Consider the following 25,577-nt stretch of genomic DNA (forward strand, 5'->3'; position numbering starts at 1 on the left):
GAATTATGAGGAAGGATGGAGGAAAATTGGGGACTTTCCATAGATTTTAATGACTTGGCGGATTATTGGAGGATTTTTGCTTTAGCTGGGGATAAAATAGGGATTTTTTCTCAGTCAGACGGGGAATTTTCACAGGTCCAGTGTGGCAACACTGGTAGTAGTAGATTTTAGTGAATAGTGAGTAGTAGAGTAGTTTAGTTAGTTAGTTGTCAAAAGCGAATTAGTATGGTATAGTATAAGCTGCCGTGCTGAATTTTAGTTTGTGATCTGTGAAACTTGGTTTGATATTTAAGGCCTTGCACTGCATTTTTTGTTAAATCATAATTTCAAATAGTGATTAAAAGTGTTAATAACTAAATAATAGCTATTAAAAATGAGGGATAGTCATTCAAAAGATCATGACAAATTCTCAAAGCTCGACGACCCTCCGAATTCTAGACTTTTTGTCGCCCAGATTAAAGATATATCTGAAGAAGAACTAAGGGAGGCTTTTGGGCATTATGGTGAAGTGGAAGACGTGTGGATATGTAAAGACAAGCACACAGGAGAGCCGAAAAGTAAGTCACAACAGCCTCTGTACTTTTAAAGCCCTAAAAGAAACTTTGTAAGTAGTCTAATTTAAATAGGCCTAGACAGGCTAAGGACGTCCTAAATCAATAGTCTAGCAAGTGTCCTTAGGCTTATTAAGTAACTTGCACAATTTCTGGTAATTCTGAGCAATTACTTGGTCAACCCCAAACTTTTTCATATTTTACTACGGTCATAAGGATGTTCTCAGAAAACAAGAAACATATAATTCAAGCCCCGCAAGGCTATCGTACAGGTTGCCGAGCGATAAGAAGGTTCAAAGTCGTCGCGATAACAGTGGCTTGCGGGAGACGCACGGAAGGCCAGTTGTGACAGTACCGGTAAGGTTAGGTTAAGTTAATAACTGTTAGGTTAGGTTAATTCGTAACATAACCTAACCTAACCTAACCTTGCGGGGCTTGAATTATATGTTTCTTCTACTCTGTCATTGGGACATGTTATAGGCGATATACCATGCTATTGTAGGCGGCCAGTTTATGTGATACGGGGTGGTAAGACGTGCTGTGAATGGTTTGTTTTGACGTGGTAGGCTTTCTATATAGGCCCTATGCTAAAATCTAATCTGTTATCTATCTTTTCTATTGTTATATCCAGGAAATTTATTTTATTTGATTGTTCAGTTTCCATAGTAAATTTCAAATAAGGCGTGGATATGGTTTCAAATTAGTGAGGATGGCATATTGATGCCGAAACAGCTGTAATCTACAGAAACTTCAGAGCTGTGACGAGGTATTTATATACAATATTATTATCGAACCGGATAAACATTGATATATTATTCATCCGATAATATATCTTCGGTTCTCTGCGGAATTCTGCCCAAATAAATTCACATTCCTGATATTTTAGCCTCTAAGGTCGAAGTTACTGTACTGTTTAGTCATTTATGCTTTTAAAAACATTGGCTGTACAGATAGGCCTAGCGGGGGATGTGACAACCAACTTTCTGAGCATGGACCAATTTTAAGAAACTAGGCATATGGTCTATTTAAGTTCTAAGTAGGCCTAAGTTATAGTAAACTTAATACTGAGGCAAGCAATGTAGGTCTAAACTTATCTTACTACGTTCCAGCGTTTAGGGGCATAACTTAGACAGCCCCTTGACAAATGGCAAATCTTAGTTGCAGCCAATGGGTTACCTAAGACATTGTAAGCCTAATACAAAAAGGTACAAAGGTAATACAAAAGGGTAAAGGTGTAAAGGTTCTATAGTATTTTTATCAAAAAGTTTTATGATAAGAGTTTTGTTTTGTACCAAAACTTGATCCAAGTCCAAAAGTCTACCTTCTATCAAAGCTTAAGTTTTTTCTTAGTTTATGAAAGCAATAGCCTAGCTTAGATTAGGCACTTTTCAGGCCTTAACATAGGGTTCAGATTTAAAGTTTGATATTGATATATAGGCCTAACTTACTTCTTAGACTTCATTGGGTACTGGTAACTTAATGGAGTGGATAGAAAATTGTTCATCCTCCAAGGTTCCACCCTTAGAAATGTTGATGTTAAGGTTGCGCTCTACCGGTCTGGCGCGCACAAATGCAAGGGTTTTGGTTCTTACTATTTGTAGCCCCATGTGAACCGATTTAAAAGATCTTGGTGTCATACTTTTCGTTAAACATTATTGTAGGTCCTGCGCTTTTTAAAATTTACATTAGATATTTTAAAAAGATTTTGGGCTAAAAGTTTGGTAAAAATGTTAAAATATGCGTTTTTGATCATAAGTTTTAACGAATAGGCTTCAAATAATTGTTATTTTAGGAAAAACATACCAAACAGGGAGAGTGCAATAGTTTTTTAACAAGAATCTGCAGTCAGTTTCTTAAAAGGTTTAAGGATAACGATGTGGTGATCAACCAGATTCAAAAAGCTCTGCAAGCACTCTCTGTTCAGTGCAATGGTAGGAACATCGGTGTTAAGCAACATTGGACTGAGAAATCCGAGCTGAGGTAGAGCGCACCCTTAAACTAGCTATTTTTCTTGTAGTACAGGGTGTAGCAGTGAAACGGCACGATTCCGTCACCAGCTGACAAGCCGTAATAGGGAGCTATTAGAGTACAGTGGAAATGACCTTAGGCATCTAGACAAGTGGAAATTTCAGTAGCCATGAAGGGTTGGACGATCGTACAACGTGTGTTTGCTGTAAAGGCATATTTAAAAAAACGAGAATAGTGGGATTTGTGCTCAGTTCACTTTCTGTTGTAAGTTCAGTCTATCGCCACAGGCTCCAATGCTATCAAGAAAAGCTATCCCTCTTTGGATGAATAACTTTAAAGCCAATGCTAGCACAACAAAGCGCTACAAAACAATTGCAGACGTTTTTGCAAACGCCAAAAACTTCAAAGGTGGATTTCATCTCAGAATTCAACAATATGTGCAAAACCAAGGACCCCATTTTACTGACCTTATATCAAACAAAATAATTATTTTTAAGTTGATACGTTATTTTCCACTCATGTGCTTAAGATTTATCATAAGACAAATAAGTATAACCTATTTTTTTCTACTGTAGGTATAGGCCCATATGAATTGTTTGTGAATTTTCAAAATCGTGCCGTTTAACTGCCTCACCATGTATAATTAATTATTTTTACTAACCTAACTTATGATGTTAGCCTAAATAAGTTAGTTTGCCTAACTTACTGACAAACTAAAACTTTATTTGATAAAGAATCTAGTGGGACTATTGTAACAGATAACAGATGAGCCTTATTTTGTTATAAAAATTGTTTTAAAACGTTACTGTATGCATGTACTTTTTTATTTCTAATATTTGATTTACAATTTCAGATATTGCTTTCATTAAATTTACTAAAACATCAGATGCTGCTCGTGCGATGGAAGGACTTAACGGACAAGTTCTTGACGGACATTCTAAACCTATCAAAGTCACAGTTGCTCTTTCGTAAGTGCCAATTTTGTCATTAGTTTTTAGTTTCATTTTTGCAAAATAATTTATTTGCTCACTAGGATTTAACAACATGTAAGTTAATGCTTAAAACCGGTACCATCAGCTGCAACTCTGTATCTTTATTACCTAACGTACCTTTTACAGACACAGTTACAGTAATTTTTTAAATCCACACTAGCAGCCAGAGTCACTTTGTGAATTCAAAATCTGTGATGTATATGAATTAATTTACAATTTTCTATTGCCCTGAATTAGGTACCGGTACCTAAGTTAAAAATGATCTATTTTTACATGCTAATCATTTAGTGGTCACTGACTTTTAATTTTTTAAGCAAACCCTGAACATAGCTTTGTAACTAGTTTTTCCAATTCAAAATAAAATCATGCATAGTGAATCAAACTTATTTGGAGTCAATTTCTTCTTTACATTTTATACAAACGAGGTGTTAGCCCGTCCTACGTACGGGAATTCAGTAGTCAGTTAAAACCGTGTACAATAATTCAGATCAGCTAGTTTACACATATAAAGACAAAGTTTCTTGCAGTTTTAATGTGAATAATCATCTTGTAAACAAATGTTGTGTGACCAAATATGTTTTTATTCCATCATAGGCCTATACGATAATTATGCATTTTAAATCCAATAATTTTACAATAAAACAGCAATTCTGCAATTTTTACAATGTGAAAAGGAAGTGAGATTTTCAGCCGATTCGCACAGACGCGCACACTGATTATAAGTAGCCTACAGTAGAGAGAGTATTAGTCAATTCAGAAGTGTATAGACCTAGTCAACGATACCAACTTCCATAGCATACCTGACTCTTCCATAGTTATTATCACCACAATACAACTACCATACACAATTTCCAGTAGGTCTGAATAGAAACTACCTAAAATAAAACGATAATATCCAATAAATTCACAGTAGGTACACATAAATTAACTTTGGTGTCCTAACATCAAAACTAATCGTCACACCTATCCTTTATATCAATTTCACTGCATTAATTGCTAAATAAATAAGTGTAAACAAAGAAAAGTAAAAACAATAACAGTTTGTTTTGAAACAGCTGTTTGGTTCAAATAACATTCATTTGAAAAAAATAAATGGTCACATGTAGCAGGAATATAAAAAGTAAACACGCTAGTAAAGCTAGTGACGTAATTGTCAATGTTTATTATCCATACCGTTATCAGTTCTATCCTTGATAATTACCCACCCTCATTGAATAAATGTACATCGTAATTTCCCATATTAGTTAATTTAAACTACAATATATTCATAGTTGAAATAAAAGTGATATTTTCGAAGTTGTGTTCAATCTATGCCATCCATCTGTTTATCTTTGTAAAAAACCCGGCTGAGGTTATGGTGGTAATTTAAAATCGTGATTCCTCGTGATTATTCTTGATCTTCTTTTTATGACATCAATATTTCCGGGCCTAATCCAAACAAAATTAAAGCAGACAAACATTAATTGTAAACAGAAAGCTACCATGAAGAATTAAAACATGTAAACATTGTTATTTTTCTAATCTTTCCTTGAAAAGTGGAGCAGTAAAATAATTTGCATTCATCCATTTTTATTGAGACTCGTGTACAGAGCCTCGACTTGTACTTTGGTTTAATTAATTTTGGTCTAAACTATTTTAAACTGTGGTCTAATTATCTCTGCTAATCTTACTTATTGCGTATAATCAATGACAAAATAAGAGTAAATAAAATAACCTCATAGTTCCATAGTTTTTATTTAACCAGCTGTTAAAACAAATTATATTGCTCTAAAACAAATCGAAGATTGCTTTAAAAAATAATTTGAACATCCTAGTATTTTACTATGTATATTTAATTAATCCGTCATCCTCTTACAGAAGAATTGAACGTGATTAGCATTACACATAGTATAAATAAGTCAACCCTAAGTATGTCTTTACATTTTTATCCAAATGCTGAATTTGTGACACAAAAGCTGAATGTTTACAGCTGTTATGTTAAGCAAATTATTTTATGCCAAAAGCTAATTTAGAATCTTAGCGTCGGCTGCCAGACTTTTTAAGAATTAAAACTTAATTTCTATAAAACTGGGACCCTAAACTAAAATTATGGCTTCGACATTCCCTAGTTCCTAAAATTATCTTTCTTTCAACACAAAAATCATGAAAATCGGTCTAGTGGTTGATTCAGAATCGTGAAATAAAAAAACACTGCTTCGTTTTAATATTATAGATAACATACGGTACAATAACTTAGGTTACTTGAATTCACTAAAACACCACTAACTGTAACAATAACCCCATTTTTGTATGGATGTGTAAACACAATTGTCATCTGTTTTGATGTAAACAAACGTAAACTTTAAAAATTTCAGATGTTTGACAACAGAATTCAGCAGAAACTATGAAATTTTAAAAGTCTATAGGTCGAAGGGATTTTTTACAGGACACCATCCAAACCTGCAAAAGGCACATCTAGAGGATAAGAGCTTTAAATTGATACCCAATATACCTATGTAAAAATAAATGTTTAACAGGTCGATTTGCTGAATACAAAAATCCAACAAATTCTTTTAATAATATAGTTAATCACTGATTGCAAACATATTTACTTAATTATTTAGGTAGGTATTCATTTATAAAATGTGTTCATTAAATTATGTGTTATAAGATTAATAAGTTATTAGTAAATAATTAACAAATCAACATATCTATAGACCTAACTTAATTTTTTATGTAACGAACAAAGTTATTTTACGGGGTACCGGTAATGAATTTTTAAGAAAAACTTTACAAAGAGTTGTGTTTACAAGCCAATTTTTATTGGATGGATTGCTTCTCAAAACACTGAATAGCTAAAATGATTTGTCTAAATGATTGATAAGTCTATGACTAAACTTTGAATTTAATTACATTTGGCTAACATATTAGTATGCTAATTTTCCAGACGAGACCAGCCTAATCTGATGGGCAAGTCTGATGATATGGAGCGACTTCTCAGGCTGTTTATTGTGGTTCCTAAGAGTATTGGCGAAGACGATATTAATGCTGAGTTCAAAAAGTACGGTGACATTGACTACATCTCCGTCATTAGAGACAGAGAAACTAAGGAGAGCAAAGGCTACGCTTTTGTTAAGTACAAAAAGTAAGTGTTTAGTAATTCATTATTTTGTTAAAGTTATTTTTTCTTACAGTTAAATATTCTCTTTTGTCACTAAAGTTGGCATTTTGATTTTACTAATTTATGTATTTTCAATAATTTCAAGAGTCTCTCACGCTGCCACAGCATTTGAGGAGTGCAATCGCAGTTATAAGGCTGTCTTTGCTCGGCCCAAGGAGCAAGACTTCCAGAAAAAGTCCAATCACCACGATCGCTACATGGACCCGTTTGACCGCCCATACAATTCCATGCAGTCCAACTCATTTAACTCAATGCAACAACCTTCTCCACCGCCTTTCATGGATATGGCTTCGCACAGTCGACAAGGTTTCTAACATTTTTGTAATGTGTTTTTTGTGTATTTAATGTTTTTATTTGAAAAAGCTTGATTTGAAAGTTATTGTTTGAAAACCGCCATTAATACATGAAAGAACTTAGCACAAAAAAAGATATTTATAGAAACTATAGCTGCAGATAGGCCTACCTTTATAGATTTGTTTGGTTGGGTGAAGTATTTTTTGGTGAAAGTATAGTTGAACTAGGAAAATCTTTTTCATAACGGGTGATACGGTAGCCTACTTTGTTTTCTATTTATTGCTTGAAGCGAGGAAGTAAATTATTTTACATTATGAATGAAAATGAAAGTGTTGAAATGTTGATTTCTGTTCTGTCACCAACTTTGTTAGTTCATTACTTAACTAACTTAACTATTAATAAATTGTTTATTTAGGTTGGTCAATCGTTACCATTTCAAGAACGGAATAAACCAATGTTTGGGCCAGGGTTCTACCTCTTTGTAAAATTTCAACCCAGCCAGTTCAGTAGTTTTCCTTGTTACAAGTTTATTATTGTTAACTTGGCAATTTTATCAAACTTGCTTCATATTTATCAATCTTTTGTTATTAGGTAACATTTTTATTATGATTTTAGTCATGTTTATCTTGCCATTCTTGCAGAAACAGTAGTTCGTTAATTTTTTTACCAAAGGTTTTCATTTATTATGTGTGATATTTTATAATATTGTCTGTTAGGCTACCCCGGACCCAGCACCATGGACCTGATCAACAACTACTCCGGTCGTCTGGACACTGCTCGTCTCACGGCCCTGGTGTCCACTCAGTTGTCCGAGGACCAAGTTGAACGTTTGTTTGACCTCGTGCCTGGACTCAAGATCTGTCGGTTTGTTAACGAATCAACAAACTACAATCGCACTGTAAGTACAGTTTTGGAAGAGAGGTAATTCTGTACCAATTCAAGCATTTCTACTGTATGAATTAATTCTTGCCTTCTAATAAAAAAAAACAATTAGGTAATATCTTGAAATTTTGCATATGTTCCATCAGTTCTAAATAATTCAAATTTTTAAACCAAGACGTGTATCTCAGATATTTACTAATACTTTTTTGGGGAATTTCAGAAAGTTTTGGAATTTAGGTAACATAGTCATATTGAAGTTTCTATATTTAACCTTTCAACTGGCAAGTTGACTATAATAGCCATAGTAGTTGGTGTCTGTGGTAGCAGAGACTATAAAAGTTGTGTTTTTATGGGTTTTTAACAAAAAAAAAAAAAAAAAAAAATGGTTAACAGTGATTGTAAATTTGAATCATGTGGAATACAAATTGGAAATAAGATTCCAAACTCTCGTTTTATTACAAAAATAAACTTCACCAACAGAAGTGAAAAAATGTTAAGCAAATTCAGTTGCACCGTCTATGCTTAACAAAATCGCCAAACATAACATGTTTAAAAAAAATCATAGCAAGGGATATTTTCTTTCTACAAAGAAACGGGATTTTTAAGGTAACCAAATGCTGCGAGTTTTTTGAAGTGAAGAATTACTTACAAACTAAGGGCACTGACTGCTATGAATGAGAATGTCTCCTTCCTACGCCAACAACAAATCATTTAAGAACAAGTTATTGAAAATTTGAACTAAATATTCTACCAACATTCAATGGATAAATAACCCCACCGCAGCAAACCTGCAGACCAAGCAAATTTCCATTTGCCTGATTGGATTTACACTAAAATTTCTCCTTAAAAATATCATGTTTATTCGCTATTTAAATAGCATTAGTTTAACGAGTACTTACGATGCTGCAACAGGGAGGTTAAAAAGTTTGTTTTTGTAAAATATTAATAGTGTTTAGTATAAAATAAATGCATTTTCCAAATTTGATAAAAATATTGTTCACAAACAAACAAACTACAACAGTTTTTTAAATTAACAATTTTTTTATATTTTCTCCGTAACCATTTTAATAACGCCTTAATAATACACTTAATTATTTGTTTTTTAAGCTCTACAAAATAGTTTGGTGATAAATTGCTCAATTGGATGTTTTTATTCTCAAAAATGGTATAAAATAAATTTTTACCCCATAAACCCTTTCCAAACCCCCGTTCCCATAGTACGATCATGCTGGTTCGCGAACTTGTTAGAATAAATGAAGGTTTATACGTTTGTACCAAATTTAATCAAAATGGGATAATTTTTGCTCGAGTAATCGTGCTAATGGACACATACATATGAACGGATGGTTTTTTTTGCTTTTGGGGACATCAAAACAAAAAATAAATAGGTCCAGAGTCCAGTTCTTACCACGAGACCTACGGTAATAGCTCATTCCCTATATGGGAAATTTCCTCATAAGGTTACAAAAATTATTCTATAATTTAATTATTCTATATTCTAAATTCTTTATAAAAAGGATGAATTTGATTGGGTGAAGGTTTTTTTCTATTTCAGCCTTTACTGAGAAGAGTCCTCCTAGAATATGCAAGTCCCAACGCCGCATCCTACGCTTTGGAAAAGTTGCATGGTTTTGAATATCCCCCGGGAAAGAAAATCGTTGTAAAATCAGAATATGACGGTGGGGACGGGTAAGTCATATTGAACATTTATGATTAATTTAGTGCTCAGTTTATACAAATGGTCAAAATGTATACTATGTTTTCTGCTTGTTTTAGTTACCTTTTAGCCTGGAACCTTCAGTATCCAATAGTAAATGCTGGAACAATAGCGGGTCTTATCAAATTATTTGATTTTTTTAATTAAATCAATGGTTTAGAGAAAAATGAAAATTTTACAACGTTTTAGAGTAGTTTTTACACTTATGATATGTCTAAACTATATTTCGGAGGCTTATTCAGGAATATAAAAACTGACTTAGAAACCAGTGAAATTACAATTCTGTATATAGTTCATACACTGAATAAACACATACAGGGGATAAATATGCCTAAGGAAAAGTTAAAACATGGTGTACCACTACTATTCATGGCCAGTGAACCACAGTTTTTCCTACAAGTTTTTTTTTTCATGGAAATAATCACATGACCTGTAAACACCTGTACAGTACACAGAAAATAGCTCATTTCCGCTTTATTCATTCCCTCTTGCTAAATCAGCAGATTTCACTGTTGGCGTTTCTATAAAATACTAACATCCTGTAAGCAAATAACATCACCTAAATGACATTTTATAATATACTAAAAATTTAATCTGTGTGTTATGATAAGTCAATTATGGTGGTGGGAAAAATCTTGTGTGTATTAAGAGCACGAACATTCATTACCGCTCTTTCAGCTAAAGTTTCGTGCAGCCATCTACAGTTCTCGAGAGGCGATGACGTACTTTACACTCTTGATACACAAATAGCTATTATGTCCAAACCATGCCGAGCTTGTAAATAATGAGTTTTTCACCAAAACAGGATTGAAACTCTAAAAACTATGCTGCTGAAATTGATATCATCTGAATGAAAAAAAATTATTGAAAGGAACTGATAGATCCCTTGTGATCGGACGGTGTTGTGTTAAGAGTGGAGTGATTTTCAGGTTGCTCGGAGGTGTGTCAGGCAAGAGAGACGCTATGGGTCTCGTAGCCGCTAAGTCTGCACCTGAGATCACTCAGGAGCTGGCAACCCTGACTAAAGCCCTAGCCGAGGCTACCAACATGATAAAACTGCAAGTCGGAGGTATGTCTTTACAAAAAGCTATTTCTTATCTATAGCAAAGCACAATTGTGCATGTCAGAGTTAAGAAAAATGTTTAACATTTATATTTCTTAGATTACTTTGAATGTTCGGTACTTTCCTGTTAAAGGGAACATTCATTATTATCGATGATTTTTTTCGATATATCGATATTTTTGTTTTCCGATCAGATCCATTACAAATTGACAACAACAACTAACTGATCTTGTTTATGCTAAAATAGTCTATATGGATTAAGAAATGAAACTGTTCTAAGCTAACCTAACATAACCAACCAAACTTGCTGTACCATTTAAAACTTCCGTTTGGGTTTGATAGTAGAAAAGGCAAGTTAAACACGGAATTTTTAAACGTTACAGCAAGTTTGGTTAGTTATGTTAGGTTATTTTTTTAGAACAGTTTCATATACTGAATAATATTTATCGTAGTTGTCAGCTGATATGTTTCAATTTGTTAATATCGATATATCGAAAAAAATCATCGATAATAATGAATGTTCCCTTTAACAGGAAAGTACCGAATGTTCTTGCTAATTTGTTAAGCTCTTTGGTAGGGATGGACGAGATTGGATTTTTAGTTCGAGACGAGACGGGACGAGATTTTTTATTTCTCATAAAATTTCGAGACGAGATTTCTCTTCTCATACACAACGGGAAATGCACGTTCAAAATTTTTACCTGATTTTGTAACATTGTTAGATGACTGTTTAAATACTAAAATAATGATAATAGGCAAGAATATTTACAATCTTTCATTAAATAACATCAGCATAACATTTTTTTATTAATCACGCCTAACTTATTAAAAATGCCTACGATTAGGAAACATGTTGATATCAGTTAGGATAGAGTTCAACTTATCCTAAAATAAAATAAATCATAAAATAAAAGCAATATTAATTTTTATAAAATAGTTACTTGTTTTGACTTTTTTTATAGTAATAAAACATTCCTCACACTGCTTACACTTAACAAAACTTCTCAAATGTTATTAAAGTAATATTATTAAAATAATGAAAGTAATATTTACATTAAAAAAATTAAAGTAATATTTACATTAAAAGAATTAATTAAATAAGAACGCCTTCGAAAAGGAAACGCAACTACAACACGCTCCTGTATTGCGGGTATTGCATTGACTTTCTGCAGGCGTTTTTAATATTTTTTTTTTTCGTCTCGATTAAAATCTCGGCCAAAAAGTAATCTCGTCTCGTGTAACGAGATTGAAAATTTCCCGAAAATTTCCCGAAATTTCGAGACTTGACCATCCCTACTCTTTGGTTTTCCAACCATTGCATGTTGTAACTAAATGTTAGGTATCAATTTGTAGAATTTTTTCAACCTAATAATTATAGTTAACCTCATGTTAAAAACAGTTGTACGATTCTTTGCTTCGCAGATTCTTTTATTACTATTAAGAAGTAGGAATACCAAACATTATTTATAATACTGAAGTCTGTTCCTGATTAAATATATAAGGGGAGGATAAAAGTCACAATTCTGGGAAAATTGTGAAGAAAATTAATAGCATAATAGTGATTTTGTTTTTAGTGAATCTGTATAGTGTGTACTATTTATTAACAATTCAATTAATAATCAACTCTTCTATATGAATCATTGTCGCTTCGTTAGTTTAGTGTTTGCAACTTCTTTTTTAATTCTTTAATTTTCTTAAAAAGATGATTGAACGTTTTCTTATGATTAAGTGGTAACAAAATTACCTGGCATATGATCTGCTCAAGCTTAAATGACTCTCGCACTCTAGTGTCGCAGACTCTCTCTCGCACCCCCTCCCCTTGTCAACAGCCGCTTATTATTAATCACTATGGAATCACCTGGTCTAGTGGTAGAATGCGGGACCTCGGTCCCCAGGGTCCCAGAATAAAATTCCACCAACTTATGGATTTAATCTATCTGACAATGCCACAAGCACTCTACACCTATTCTGAAGTAATGTGTAGAATGAAAATTGTTGAAAATGCCTGCCTTTTCTATTTATTTGTAATAGTCATACAGATGATATGAATGTTGTTTTTACAACATACAGCTGTCTGTTTTATTGTCCAATTTTGTTCCTTGTCATGAAAACATTTAATGAGAAATACATTTGATTATTTTATAGTTTAAATTCGTTTTTCGTCGTAGTTTTGCTTAGATTATCCCTAAACACCTCCACTTGGGAGAATAATTCAAGAGGTTATGGTCGCCAGCATCGTTTTATGTACATAACAGTGTTGGGAAATCTAGTCTACTACGTACACGGTAAGAACAATTTATACTGACGTATTTTTTTTTTTTTCTCAAAAGTATTATTTCTTTGGTATATCTTTCGATCGAGTTCGTCCAGCTCTACAAATGGAATACGTGAAAGGTATAAAACCATTGAAAGGAGTAGAAGATTGGCCGACGTAGAAAGATCAAGTGTTGTACGTTCTAGAGTTGTTCGACGCGGTTGATATCGTCGAGGGAAAGAGAGAAAAGCCTACCCTCTCTGAGCCTCCGACTAAAGCCGAAAAGGAAGAACTTCAGAAATTTAACAAATCCACGACTCAGGCAAAAATAGTTATTTCTCAGTGCGTTAGTGATGATCTACATCAACGTATTTCCGGAAGATTATCAGCTAAGGAAGCGTGGGACATTTTGGTCGAGCAGTTTGATAACAAGGCAGAAGATCAGTTGTTTCGTCAGTGTTTGGATTTCTTCAGTATGGAATGGGATGATACCGAGGATGCCCCGACCGTGCTTTCAAGATTGAAGAATCAAAACCGCGAATTTGCAGCTGGCCTCAAAACGCGTAACATCCAAACAGTCGAAGATTTTCTTGTGCTCCTGTTTGTGTCAAAAGTGTTACACATTTTGCCGAAGCGTTTTGAATCGTTCAAGTCTAGCTACTTACTTATGAAGGCAAACGAGAGCAAGAAACTTGAAGATGTTTCATCTGCATTGATCCTTCATGAGCGTAATGTTGATCCTACTTCAAAAGCTGGTGACATTCTTAGTGCCACAAACAGCGGTGGTCAGAAGAATAGGAAACCAAAAGGTGACACTTCGTGCAAATACTGTTCGGGGAAAGGTCATTGGATTCGCCAGTGCTCTAAATGGAAAGCTGACGGCAAGCCTGTGTATCCAGCTCGAGCTAATGGCATTAGCACTAGTTCAAAAACGAGTGACACTGATAAGAAGAGAACGAAGTGCTCGCAAGTTAACGTGACCGACAACCGAAGTGCGCTGATTTCCATCAGCAGTGACACGAATATCGTGACCACGAACGACCAGTGGTGGATCGACAATGGCGCTACGCGGCACATTACGTCAAATCTGAGTTGGTTCACGGAGACATAAGACATAAGACATATTTTATTTACACAATACGTTCTTTATAAAGTACATTTCATACATAAGAACAGGTGTTTCGTCATAGTGATGTATTTTATAGTAAAATTAATAGTTAAAATAATTTAAATAAACTCATGTAGGATATCAGAGAATTTTTATCTACATTATAGGGTTCTCCAAAAATTCGTCAAGTGAATAGTAGGCTTTCTCAATTATTTTATCTTTTATTTTATCTTTGAATTGAGTAGCATTTAAATTTTTAAGATACAGGGGTAATTCATTGTACAATCTAAGTCCCATATATTGAGGGCTGTTCCTAAAAGTCGTCAATTTGTGATGTGGTAATCTGAAATTATATTTATTCCTTGTATTATAATTATGTGTAAATTTGACTACATCTGACAAATTTTCCTTAGTGTTATGTATCCAATTTAGAATTTCATTTAAGTATAATCCAAAAATGGTGTGAATTCTAAGATTTTTAAACAGGTTTTTACATGATTTTCTCCTTCTTGATTTGGTTAAGATTCTAATAATTTTTTTCTGTAAAATTAGTAGGGATTTGACTTCTGTTGACACTCCCCACAGTATGATTCCATACCTCAAGATGGATTCAACGTATCCATAGTAAACTGTGATACATGTATCCTGAGGTACACAGTTTATCAGGTGAAAGAAAGCAAAAGAAATAGATCTTAGTTTGCCTTTCATCTTATCTATGTGAATCTTCCAATTAATATGAGTATCAAGCAATACACCCAAAAATCTATGAGATTCTACTAAATTTGGAATTTTATCAAGAATTACATTGTTTTTTAAAGAAAATTTAATTATATGAGTTTTGTCAATATTCAGCTTTAAACCATTATCTGTAAACCAATTTTTCATACAATCCAAAGTGTTTTCTATTGATACAATTAAGTTATTTACTGAATCCTCTCTTATGATTGCTGTTGTATCATCAGCAAATAAGATTAAATCTCTGCCAATAGCTTTTGGAAGGTCATTAATAAAGATCAGGAAAAAAAGAGGGCCCAATATTGACCCTTGAGGTACACCACAATTAGATAAATTCCAGTTTGACATATGTTTCACACCGTTTTTGGTCACTATTGTTCTATACTTTCTGTTCTGTAAATAAGAGTCTAATAAAGAAAAACTTTTACCCTTTATACCGTAGTCTTTTAATTTAGAAAGCAAAATTGAATGATCCACACAATCAAAGGCTTTAGACAGGTCACAGAAAACACCAGCAGTAGTTTCAGACCTGTCCAAAGCCTTTGTAACATCATTGATAAATTCAATCAGTGCACTGTTGGTGCTGAATGTCTTTCTAAACCCAAACTGTTTTTCATAAAACAAATCATTGCTGTTAAAATAGTTTACTAGCCGGAAATTGATAACTTTTTCAAATATCTTTGAAAAATTACTTAAAACAGATATTGGGCGGTAGTTATTTATATCGGTTCTAGCCCCTTTTTTGTATATCGGAGTAATATGAGAGTATTTCAATTTTTCCGGGAAAATACCACATTCAAAACATTTATTAATTATATCTGAGAGGGGTTCAGCAATTTTATTTGCTACTGCTTTGATGAGTGAAATTGGAACTTCATCCCAACCCACCGATGTCTTATTTTTCAAAGAAAATATTATTTTTAAAATTTCATTTTTGTTGGTTGGTTCAAAGTTGTACAGTGAACACCCCTTTATATCCACAGATATTTTCACGGAGTACAAACCTTTTCCTGCAAACTCGAACGCAATAGTAAAGGCGGCGGGAAAGGAAGTTATAAAAGCTCTTGGCAGTGGAGTCGTTGAAGTAGCGAACTATGAAAATGGAAAACTGGAAACGTTCACACTCAATGATGTCTGGTATGTTCCTGACGTTTCTCTCAACTTAGTGTCCATTCTCGCAGCTCATGATCGAAACCCTAATAGCAGGTTTGAATCGACTAATACCGAGTGTCGGTTCACTATTAACGAAAAAACTGTATTCAAAGGTACTCAAAACTGTGGTGGAACTTTGTATCGTGCCTCATTTCACACAGTTCAACCGTCTGAGGTTTGCGCTAATGCAGTAGAAGACAATCGCATTCTGCAGTTATATCATGAGCGCTGGGGTCACATGGATAAACGCTACGTCCGATCGAAGCTCGAATCCGAAATGGGTATCAAAGTGCCAGCCAACTACGAGATCTGCGAGCCGTGTCAGTTTGGAAAGGCACGCCGTCTACCATTCGGAACACGAGAACGCCCGTCAGCACCCGGTGAGTTGTTATCCGGAGATGTTTGCGGCCCGTTTGACCCATCCTTCGGAGGTCGCCGATACTTGATCGTCATAAAAGACCACTTTTCAAGGTACCGATACTGTTTTGTCGCAAGGGAAAAATCTGCTGTGAAGGAAGCGTTGCGTGAAGTGTTGTCTAAAGCACGCACAATTGGTCATCACGTCAAAGAGTTTCTCAGCAACAACGGTGGTGAGTTTGACAACGCTGAAGTTCGTCAAATTCTCAGAGAATATGGTGTTAACCAACGTCTGACAGCGCCGTATACACCCGAGCAAAATGGTGCTGTAGAGAGAGAGAACAGAACGATCGTCGAAATGGCCCGTACCTTCAAGTATGCCAATCCAAATGTAACATTTCCTGCAGCAATCTGGGCTGAACTTGTCATCACTGCTGGCTACGTTTTGAACCGAGTGGGAAAGTCAGCAGTTGCCAACAAATCACCCTTTGAGCTCTGGTTTGGTCAAAAGCCGAGCATCAAACATCTGCGAGTGGTCAGCTCAATGTGCTACGTCCATGTTCCTGTTCAGAGGAAGCGAAAAATGGACAAGAAAGCTGTGGTTGGTTACCTGGTTGGATACGATGGCGATGAACGATATCGAATCTACGTCCCAGAGAGAAGAGATATCGTAGTTTCTCGTGACGTCGTTTTTCAAGAAATTGTTGGAGACTGTGACAAGAAAATTGAGTGGCCCATCAAGATTGAGAAAACCAATGACGTCGAAGAAGATTGGCAAGAAGTTGAAGAGACTATTGACAAGCCTAGTTCTCCAGTGAAGGGCAGTGATGAGCCTATACTAACTGAGGACTCGTCAAGTAGCAGTGATAGTGAAGATGGAGAGTTATCCAATGATCCTGCAACTCGGCACTCGACTCGGGAAAGAACGCAACCCGAGTGGCTAAACGATTACGTCTCGTCTAACTTTGCCGAAGTTCTTCTTGTTGACGATGAACCTAAGTCTTACACTGAAGCCATCAGTTCAGAAGATAGTGCTGAATGGAAAACAGCAATGGACAAAGAAATGGGGTCCATGCATAAACACGGTGCATGGGAATTGACCGAACTCCCTCCGGGAAAGAAGACTATCAACAACAAGTGGGTCTACCGAATAAAGCGCAATCCTGATGGAAGTGTTGACAAATATCGAGCGAGATTGGTCATCAAAGGATGTGCGCAGAGACCTGGTATTGATTATGCCGAAACCTTCAGCCCGGTTGCTCGTCTGGAGGTCGTTCGATCAATATTGTCCATCGCAGCTGTTGAGAAGATGGTTCTACGGCAGTTTGACGTCTCAACTGCGTTCTTGTACGGAGACGTTGAAGAAGAGATTTTTATGAAGCAGCCTGAAGGATATTCAGATGGGACAAATCGTGTTTGTTGTCTCAAACGCAGCTTATACGGCCTGAAACAGGCACCTCGATGCTGGAATAAACGGTTTGACGACTTCATGAAAGGCTTAGGATTTCGACAGAGCCGTGAAGATCCCTGCGTCTACATTTGTCCTACCCCTGCTGGAAAAATCATCGTTGCACTCTATGTTGATGACGGATTAGTCGCAGCGACTAGTCAGACTGAAATGGACTTATTTATTGGGCAACTTCGTTCACAATTTGAAATTGTTGCTAAAGAAGTGTCATACTTTCTCGGACTCGAAATTTCTCAAAGTGATGGTGATATATTGGTCTGCCAATCAGCGTATATCAAGAAGATCGTTTCTCGATTCAACATGGAAGGATGCAAGCCACTACTTACTCCCATAGAGAAGCTCACTGCTCAAACACCAGGGAAAGCCTCCGATTTTCCATACCGATCGGCAGTTGGAGCCCTACTTTATGTTGCTCGTGGTACTCGTTTTGACATTGCATTTAGTGTAAGTGTTCTATCACGTCACTTAGAAAATCCTACACAAGATGATGTCACAAGAGCAAAGCGTGTTATACGCTATTTGACCGGCACTGTGGACCAGAAGCTAGTGTACCAATCCAAACCTAAAACACGTCTACTGGAGTGCTATAGTGACGTGGACTTTGCTGGTTGTCCAACTACAATGCGTTCAACAAGTGGAGTTATTATTAAATACGCGGGTGCAGCTATAACTTGGCTTAGTCGTCGTCAGGAGTTAGTTGCGGACTCAACTTGTGAAGCTGAAATCATTGCAGCTAATCTTGGTTCAAAAGAAACAATCTGGATTGCTCGTTTGTTCAAAGAACTTATAGGATTGTCTGCTGTTCCTATCCTGAAAGTTGACAACGAATCAGCAAGAAAACTCTGTGAAAACCCTGAGTTTCACTTTCGTACAAAACATATTCAGCGGAAGTACCTGTTCATTCGAGACAGAATAAATATAGGTATGCTGACTGTAAAGCACATTGGTTCAGAATATCAACTAGCAGATATACTGACGAAGCCTATACCTCGACCAAGACTTCAAGTTCTGCGAGAAAATCTTGGACTATGCAAATAAGGGAAAGTGTTGAAAATGCCTGCCTTTTCTATTTATTTGTAATAGTCATACAGATGATATGAATGTTGTTTTTACTATCAGCTGTCTGTTTTATTGTCCAATTTTGTTCCTTGTCATGAAAACATTTAATGAGAAATACATTTGATTATTTTATAGTTTAAATTCGTTTTTCGTCGTAGTTTTGCTTAGATTATCCCTAAACACCTCCACTTGGGAGAATAATTCAAGAAAAATGGTTTCAGTCCTAAGATGTGAAGGTGGGACAGACAAATAGCTGTAAGAATGAAGAGTGAAAGATCTAACTGAATGATATAGCATTGACTATTGAATACTGAACATACTTACATCCCACCTGGGGCCCATTTCATAATAAAGTACAAACTAATATTATTAGTAAATCAGCTGATCACCCAATGCAAATCTAATGGAAATTAAATGTTACAAGTTGTAACTTGTAACTTGTAGTTTATTATGAAATGGGCCCCTGTATGGACCAGCTGTCGCCATTTTTTTATTAAAAAGAACATAGTTGTGTGAGCCATTCACAGAATGCTCTAGTGTTTAAAATTGTGGTGTTTTTAACAGAAATTAGTAAATTAGAGCAGCATGATCTGTCTGTGGCTATGAACATTTTGATTTGAAAACGGGCGACAAATTCAAAATGGGGATGGAATGTCTAGTTGTATCAATAGTCAAAAGGTTATAGTTGTCCCTAATTTTGTTATAGAAAAGAATATATTTGTGTGAGCCAGTCACAGAATGCTCTAGTGTCTAAAATTGTTGTGTATTTGACAGAAAATAGTAAATTAGAGCAGCACAATCTGAAAACTGGCGACAACTTCAAAATTGGGATGGAATGTCTAGTTGTATCAAAAGTCAAAAGGTTATAGTTTGTTTCTAAAACATTCTATTTCAGGAGCTTTGGCAGGAGCAAGCAGGATGGGTCCTGGTCAAGGATCAGACAATTACGATCCTTCCCTCTGCTCCGTCAGACTTCCCCCTCCTCAACCCCTCGCACGAGTTGAATCCAAAACTGTCGAAAGGTAAAAAGTAACATAGCTAATAAAACAAATTTTGTTTTGTTTACATTGTTTTTTTGTATAAAAATAAGACCCTTTCCATTGTCATTACAATTATATAAGAATTGTTCTTGATATAACTTAAATGTTTGGTAATTTTCCAATAGGTTGTTAATTTTCTATTTTTAGTTGCAGTTTGCTATTAATTGACTAATTGAGATGAAATTCACTTAACTGAAAATTGAGAACCCGTTAACCGAATTTCTGATTGTAAAATTATTTATAGAGAACATAAATTGCTTTCTAGTTTATTTTATGTGTTGAGTTAACTTAATTATAATAATTAGAGGTCGTGTTATTTTTTTTAAATTTCATTTGTTGTGTTTATTTCAGAGCCTAAATTTTAATTTTTAAAGGGATTCTGTACTTCTACAGGAAAATATCTTTCCAGCGGTATGCGTAGATTTTCCCTGTGATGCACAGGAGCTGAGAAAAAAGGTTTTAAAGAAACATACTTGCCTATTAATATATAGATTGGATTAGCCCCATTAAGAACTTTGCTGTCAAGGTTCCTCTGTATGTATTATTTTTGGGTAACTTAAATGTCATATACAAACTCTCCAGAATTAATTATTATATTCTAAGTCTGATATATTGGTTTGTGGAATAATTATTCACAATAAATTGTGTTTCAGACTATTTATTGTAGGCCAGCCTTCTATGCCATCTCGCAATGCTCTGTGGGACGTTTTTGGCCGTTTCGGAGATCTTGTTGATGTCTACATAATCAACGGAAAGAACTGCGGTTTTGTCAACTACGCAAAGAAGGAATCAGCTGAGAGGGCAATGGAGGTGAAATAATTACTCGTTGAAATAATCTTTTACAGTAGCCTAAACTTTGCCAAATGTATTTTAATTTTTATTTACATGCAATATATCCTATAATTACATTGACTAAGGCATTCCAATTTGTGAATATTGGATAGCCATGTTGATTTATCTAATGGCAACATACACGCTGTATGCAACATGTATGGCAACATACAGATCTACCAACACACACACACAGCCTCATTTTTAGCTTATTACTGGTCAATTTTAATGAATACAAGGTGTGTGTGTAACGGTAAAACTCCTGTGAAATGTTGGTGTTCGTTAAAATTAGTTGATTTGTAAGCCAAGACTATGAGCTAAAAGCACTCTACTTAATGACATTTGACATTTTAAAGCTAATCCAAACAGCTAATCATTAAACATTCTGTATGTACTAAACCAAACGTTTTGCCCATGCTATGATGAGATATCCTCAGTGACAAAGCTGATACTGTCTAATCTGCTTCAGCTTTGCCAATGAGTATTCCACATCTTAGCATGGGCGAAAAGTTTGGTTTTGTACATAGTGTATATTATACGAACCTGACACACCTCTCGCTGGAAGACCGAGTATTGAGCGATGACACCGGCCGCTTAAGCCTAAAAATTACGACTAATTCTGCAATGTTGCAAAAATTTCTCAAACCATTTCAGTACATTTGTTTTTACTTTTTAACCAAGCATCTGTTTGAACTGCATGTTGCCAGTTCAGTTTAGGTTTGATAATTATGTCAATAGTATTTTTATAGTTTGATTGGGTCCGCGGAATTGGCTAACTCTGGAACTCGCTAACCCCATGTTAAACGCCCTATCTTCAAATTTGGTCGATGAGAGGAACTCGCTAACTTGTTCGGTTTCGGAATTGGCTAACTCCGGAACCCGCTAACCCGCTCTAAAGCCGGGTTAGCGAATTCCGTCCTCGTACGGAAGTCGCTAACTCGGTCCCTCGGCGGAACTCGCTAACTCCCAATCAGAAGCCTCGCGGGCCGTCCAATGGGAGCCAAGCACGAATATTTTTGGCCAGTGTTGCCGAAAGTGTACTACCTATATCGTATCGGTACCATAATGTCGTATCCTACGATTAATTAGGAGTAAGAACAACGTAGTCGATAAAATAAATATATTTGGAAGTATGTTTAACATTATTCTTATGGTTATTAGGGTGGAAAATGCATTATAGTCTTACCATAGACTAACCAACACAAGTAAACTTTACATCCCTTTGTAAACTTTGAAGCTCGTTTTTCGTGTCTAGTTCATGTCCGGTGACACTGATCGCTAGTGTCGACAAAATTGTGTTTCTATCATTTTATAGTTAACTTCATGATTTGTTCCTTACTGTTTGGTTATATAACTAGGGGACGTGTTATTAGTTGTGATTAGAACGTTTTATTTGGTTAAACGAGGTTTTAAATTACTGAAAACAAGAAACAATTGTAAACAAAACACGACCTCTAAAGACAGTGCACCGGACAGAACTAACAATACAACTGTCTTCAGATGATCCATAAGGATTAGAAATGTACTAATATAAGGGAGTATGTTTTATATGTGGGTTTCTTACTTAAATAGTAGCTTATTGGTATGAAAAAGATAAAAATGCACATTTAATTTGGATCTATTACATGTTATGAAATATCTATTTTCGTAGTCTGCCATTTGTTTCTTTTATTCGAATAAATACCATTTTGTGAACTTCTGCAAATAAAATTTTTGAGTTCGTATTTTATATACTGGGCTTGTAGTAACCTTAAATCATAAATCATAATAAAATTTACACGTTAAACGTCATTACAGAATTACATTGTAGTGGTTACGCATTTTTAAATAGAGCTATTGAATTTAAATAAATATTTATCAATACATTATAAAGTGGTAGGCCTAATGTATTCATGGATTGCATTAAAAGTTGGTCTATGCATAAATACAACTTGTAAATTTCTTTTATCGTAGGCTATTAGTGTAGAACCCGGGTCATCCTCTTAATTTTGTTGAATTAATATTAATTTTACGTCTTTCAGTAGGCTTACTTTTTAAAAGTCTGGAGTTTTTTTTCCAGGCTGGTTCTATCTTATCCAAAAACAAAGCTATTGTCTATTGTGTAGCTCAGTACTGGGGAACAGTGAACCGAGCAATGGCTTGCTATAGTTTATATCGTTTGTGAAAGCAATATAAAGGAAACCCAACACTCAAATCAGGAAAATCCGTCAATTAGTTTATTAAAAATCGTGAATTAAAATAACCCTGTCACGTTTTATTATATGAATACTATATCTTCTCCTATTTTTTACTAGTGGTGCTTAGGTGTACAATCTAAAAACTGTTTTAAAACATGTAACATTATTGCTAAAAAATTCAACACATTTTAGAATTAGGCAACTATTTACTAGTAGGCCTACAATGCTTTGCTAGTTCAAACTATTAGGCCTAGATAATAACTTAGTCTATGTCATCATATGTGTACACGTAAGTTGGACGGTTCAAAGACGAACATTAAATTTAAAATCTATGAATTAATTATGAAAGTTACGATGGTTGATGACTGTATTAATTAATGGTTTTAGTTTATTACGACATTACAATTAAATCTGTTTTCCGTGTTTAAGAACTTGCGTGTATTTTAGCTTAATTTCGTAGAGGTTTAATTATTTATTACCAATTAAACTAAATTTTGAATATTTTTCATATTCTATTATTTTCTTTTATACTGATGGCATTTATATTTAAGATCGAAATCATAAACATTTAACTGGCCATTGTACAGTTTAATAAAAAACATTTTTTCATGATTTTTTAATTGTCTTTTAATTACTTTGGGCTAGTTATCTGTTAAAAGTGGAATTGATAACAAAAAACAATAACATTTACTGTATCTTTATAGACACTGACATTTTGAAATACGGCAGTGTACGATTATTTTGTCGTACAAGGTTGGCACCGCTCCGAGCAGTGGGCGCGGCCGGGTTAGCGACTTCCAGAGTTAGCGAATTCCGCCGCGAGACAAAATCGAGTTAGCGGGTTCCGGAGTTAGCCAATTCCTGACTGAGACGGTTAGCCAGTTCCAGAGTTAGCCAGTTCCGCCACACGACCGAGTTAGCGAGTTCCTGAGTTAGCCAATTCCTACGTCTCGTTTGATTGTTGATTTTCCCACGGTCGTTAAGTCATATTTCTTGTCAAATCCGCTCTGACTCGATCAGGTTGGATTAGTGATGTTAGAAGTGATTTTTTTCTCAGCTATGACTAAAATTTTTTATCATTTTGGTTTAGTTGTTTTTGGTTAAGTTATTTGACTTTTTAATCTTACTGGACCAAAACTTAGCGTAATCTGAGGAAGTATGAAATAATAAACTCTGTATAGCCAACACCAAAATTTCTAGATAACCAAACAGTTTTTATCTGATTACAAATGGTGAATTTTGAAACCCAGATGCTACATGGAGCCGACGTGTGTCAGATGAGGTTGAAGGTGTCTTTGGCCGACCCTCCAAAGAACGACAGTCGGAAACGTTTAAAAATGGATCCTGGTAATTAAATATCTCAGGTAAGCTGCCTTTTTGTTGCTTGCTTGAGCGTTTCAACTTTGACTTAGTTTACAAATATCATGATAAGAGTCAGAAAATTTATGACTGACTAGTGACAAGAAAGAGTGTAAACTTACTTACTCATTTCATTTGCTGCAATAACTTATTACTGAACAAAGTATGTTTTAACTTACAGCTACATTGATTTTATGTATAAATTCTCTACAACATCCTATTTGAACGAATGATTTTACTGACAATAATGTTGTTCAGGTATGTCCAATACAAATACATGCTGGAATTGTAATTTTTTTCTGTACAGTACTTACTGAAATACTGGAAACTTAGTAGGATTACAGTTGTACTGAATGGTATCCAACTTTCCATACATCTAGTGCGCTTTGCTTATGCTTATGTTGCTTTAATGATTTATGTGTTTACAGTGGTCCGAGTTAATTGAGTCTTGACTTAGACTTACAGAGTACGATACTGGGTCAACCGCACTCACTCACATTTACTAGACTTTAGTGTTAGTGTTTACGATATATGTTTGGTGATTTGACTGTACTACAAGAACTTTTATTTTGATTAAGTTAAGATTAAACTTTTACTGATTGACACTTTCCTCTTGCTTTGTCTTGTTTCATACATTTTTCACTAGAGGTGTGCGAACGTACCAGTCGCAGACTGTTTTGATATCGCAATCGTGCAACCCGTCTTCAAAGATTGCGCCATTAAAACGTTCATGTTTTCACAGATTGTGAGAGGCAATGATGATGTATCCGTAACGTGAGATATAACCAGGATTTTACTGTGATTGACGATGATGTAAACAAGTCCGTGGGGATGTTTTTGTGAATTGCAAATTTAGCTTTGCCTGAGGAAGATGATTGTGTTTCCCAGACTGGGGGGTGGGGGGATTATCACAAAATTACTGTGATCACTTTTTGATTTTTGTCGATTGTAAAATATCTACCTACATTTGTTTCAAATAACGACTTGCTTGCTAATGTATTAGGTGGATGATTCCTAGTAAAAATTTTAATTTTAATAAGTTAAGTAGGGAATTATTTATTATTGGGATCTTATAAAACCATGGGAGGGTTTTTTATTTGCAAATTTTGAATCAACCACTTGGACTTGACATATTTTTATGATTCTTCTGTTAAAAGAAAGATAAATTCATTTATAATAAGGCATTACAAAAAATGTTAGCCTATATAAATAAGTTCCTTGGAATCGAGCCTTTTTTTCAAAAACCTCGACTCGGAACACAGCTCAATCCAAAATATCAGGCTCGCACACCTCTCCTTTTCAGCTCTCAACATGAATCTCATATTGATACTAATGATGTAACTTTCTTACTTTTAGTACAAATTTATTATAAGGTACTTGATGTGTTGGAAATAAACTTACTTATCTGGA

The 25,577-nt window shown here is 34.9% G+C and overlaps 1 protein-coding gene across 1 annotated transcript; it reads left to right on the plus strand.

Annotated features, from left to right (window-relative positions):
- The first annotated feature begins 209 nt into the window (after positions 1 to 209).
- LOC128990975 (RNA-binding protein 45-like) lies at positions 210 to 25,577 on the plus strand. Its single transcript, XM_054413665.1, has 11 exons — positions 210 to 557; positions 3,373 to 3,487; positions 6,438 to 6,635; positions 6,757 to 6,977; positions 7,682 to 7,863; positions 9,403 to 9,536; positions 10,494 to 10,633; positions 19,656 to 19,782; positions 20,454 to 20,610; positions 24,059 to 24,172; positions 24,596 to 25,577. Exons 1-10 carry the CDS (start codon positions 374 to 376, stop codon positions 24,161 to 24,163), a joined length of 1,563 nt encoding a protein of 520 aa, XP_054269640.1. The 5' UTR covers positions 210 to 373; the 3' UTR covers positions 24,164 to 24,172; positions 24,596 to 25,577.

This window comes from Macrosteles quadrilineatus, unplaced genomic scaffold, assembly GCF_028750875.1.
Source record: "Macrosteles quadrilineatus isolate MER2022 unplaced genomic scaffold, UCM_ALF_1.0 Scaffold_1__1_contigs__length_201487025, whole genome shotgun sequence".
Taxonomy (NCBI): Eukaryota; Metazoa; Arthropoda; class Insecta; order Hemiptera; family Cicadellidae; genus Macrosteles; species Macrosteles quadrilineatus.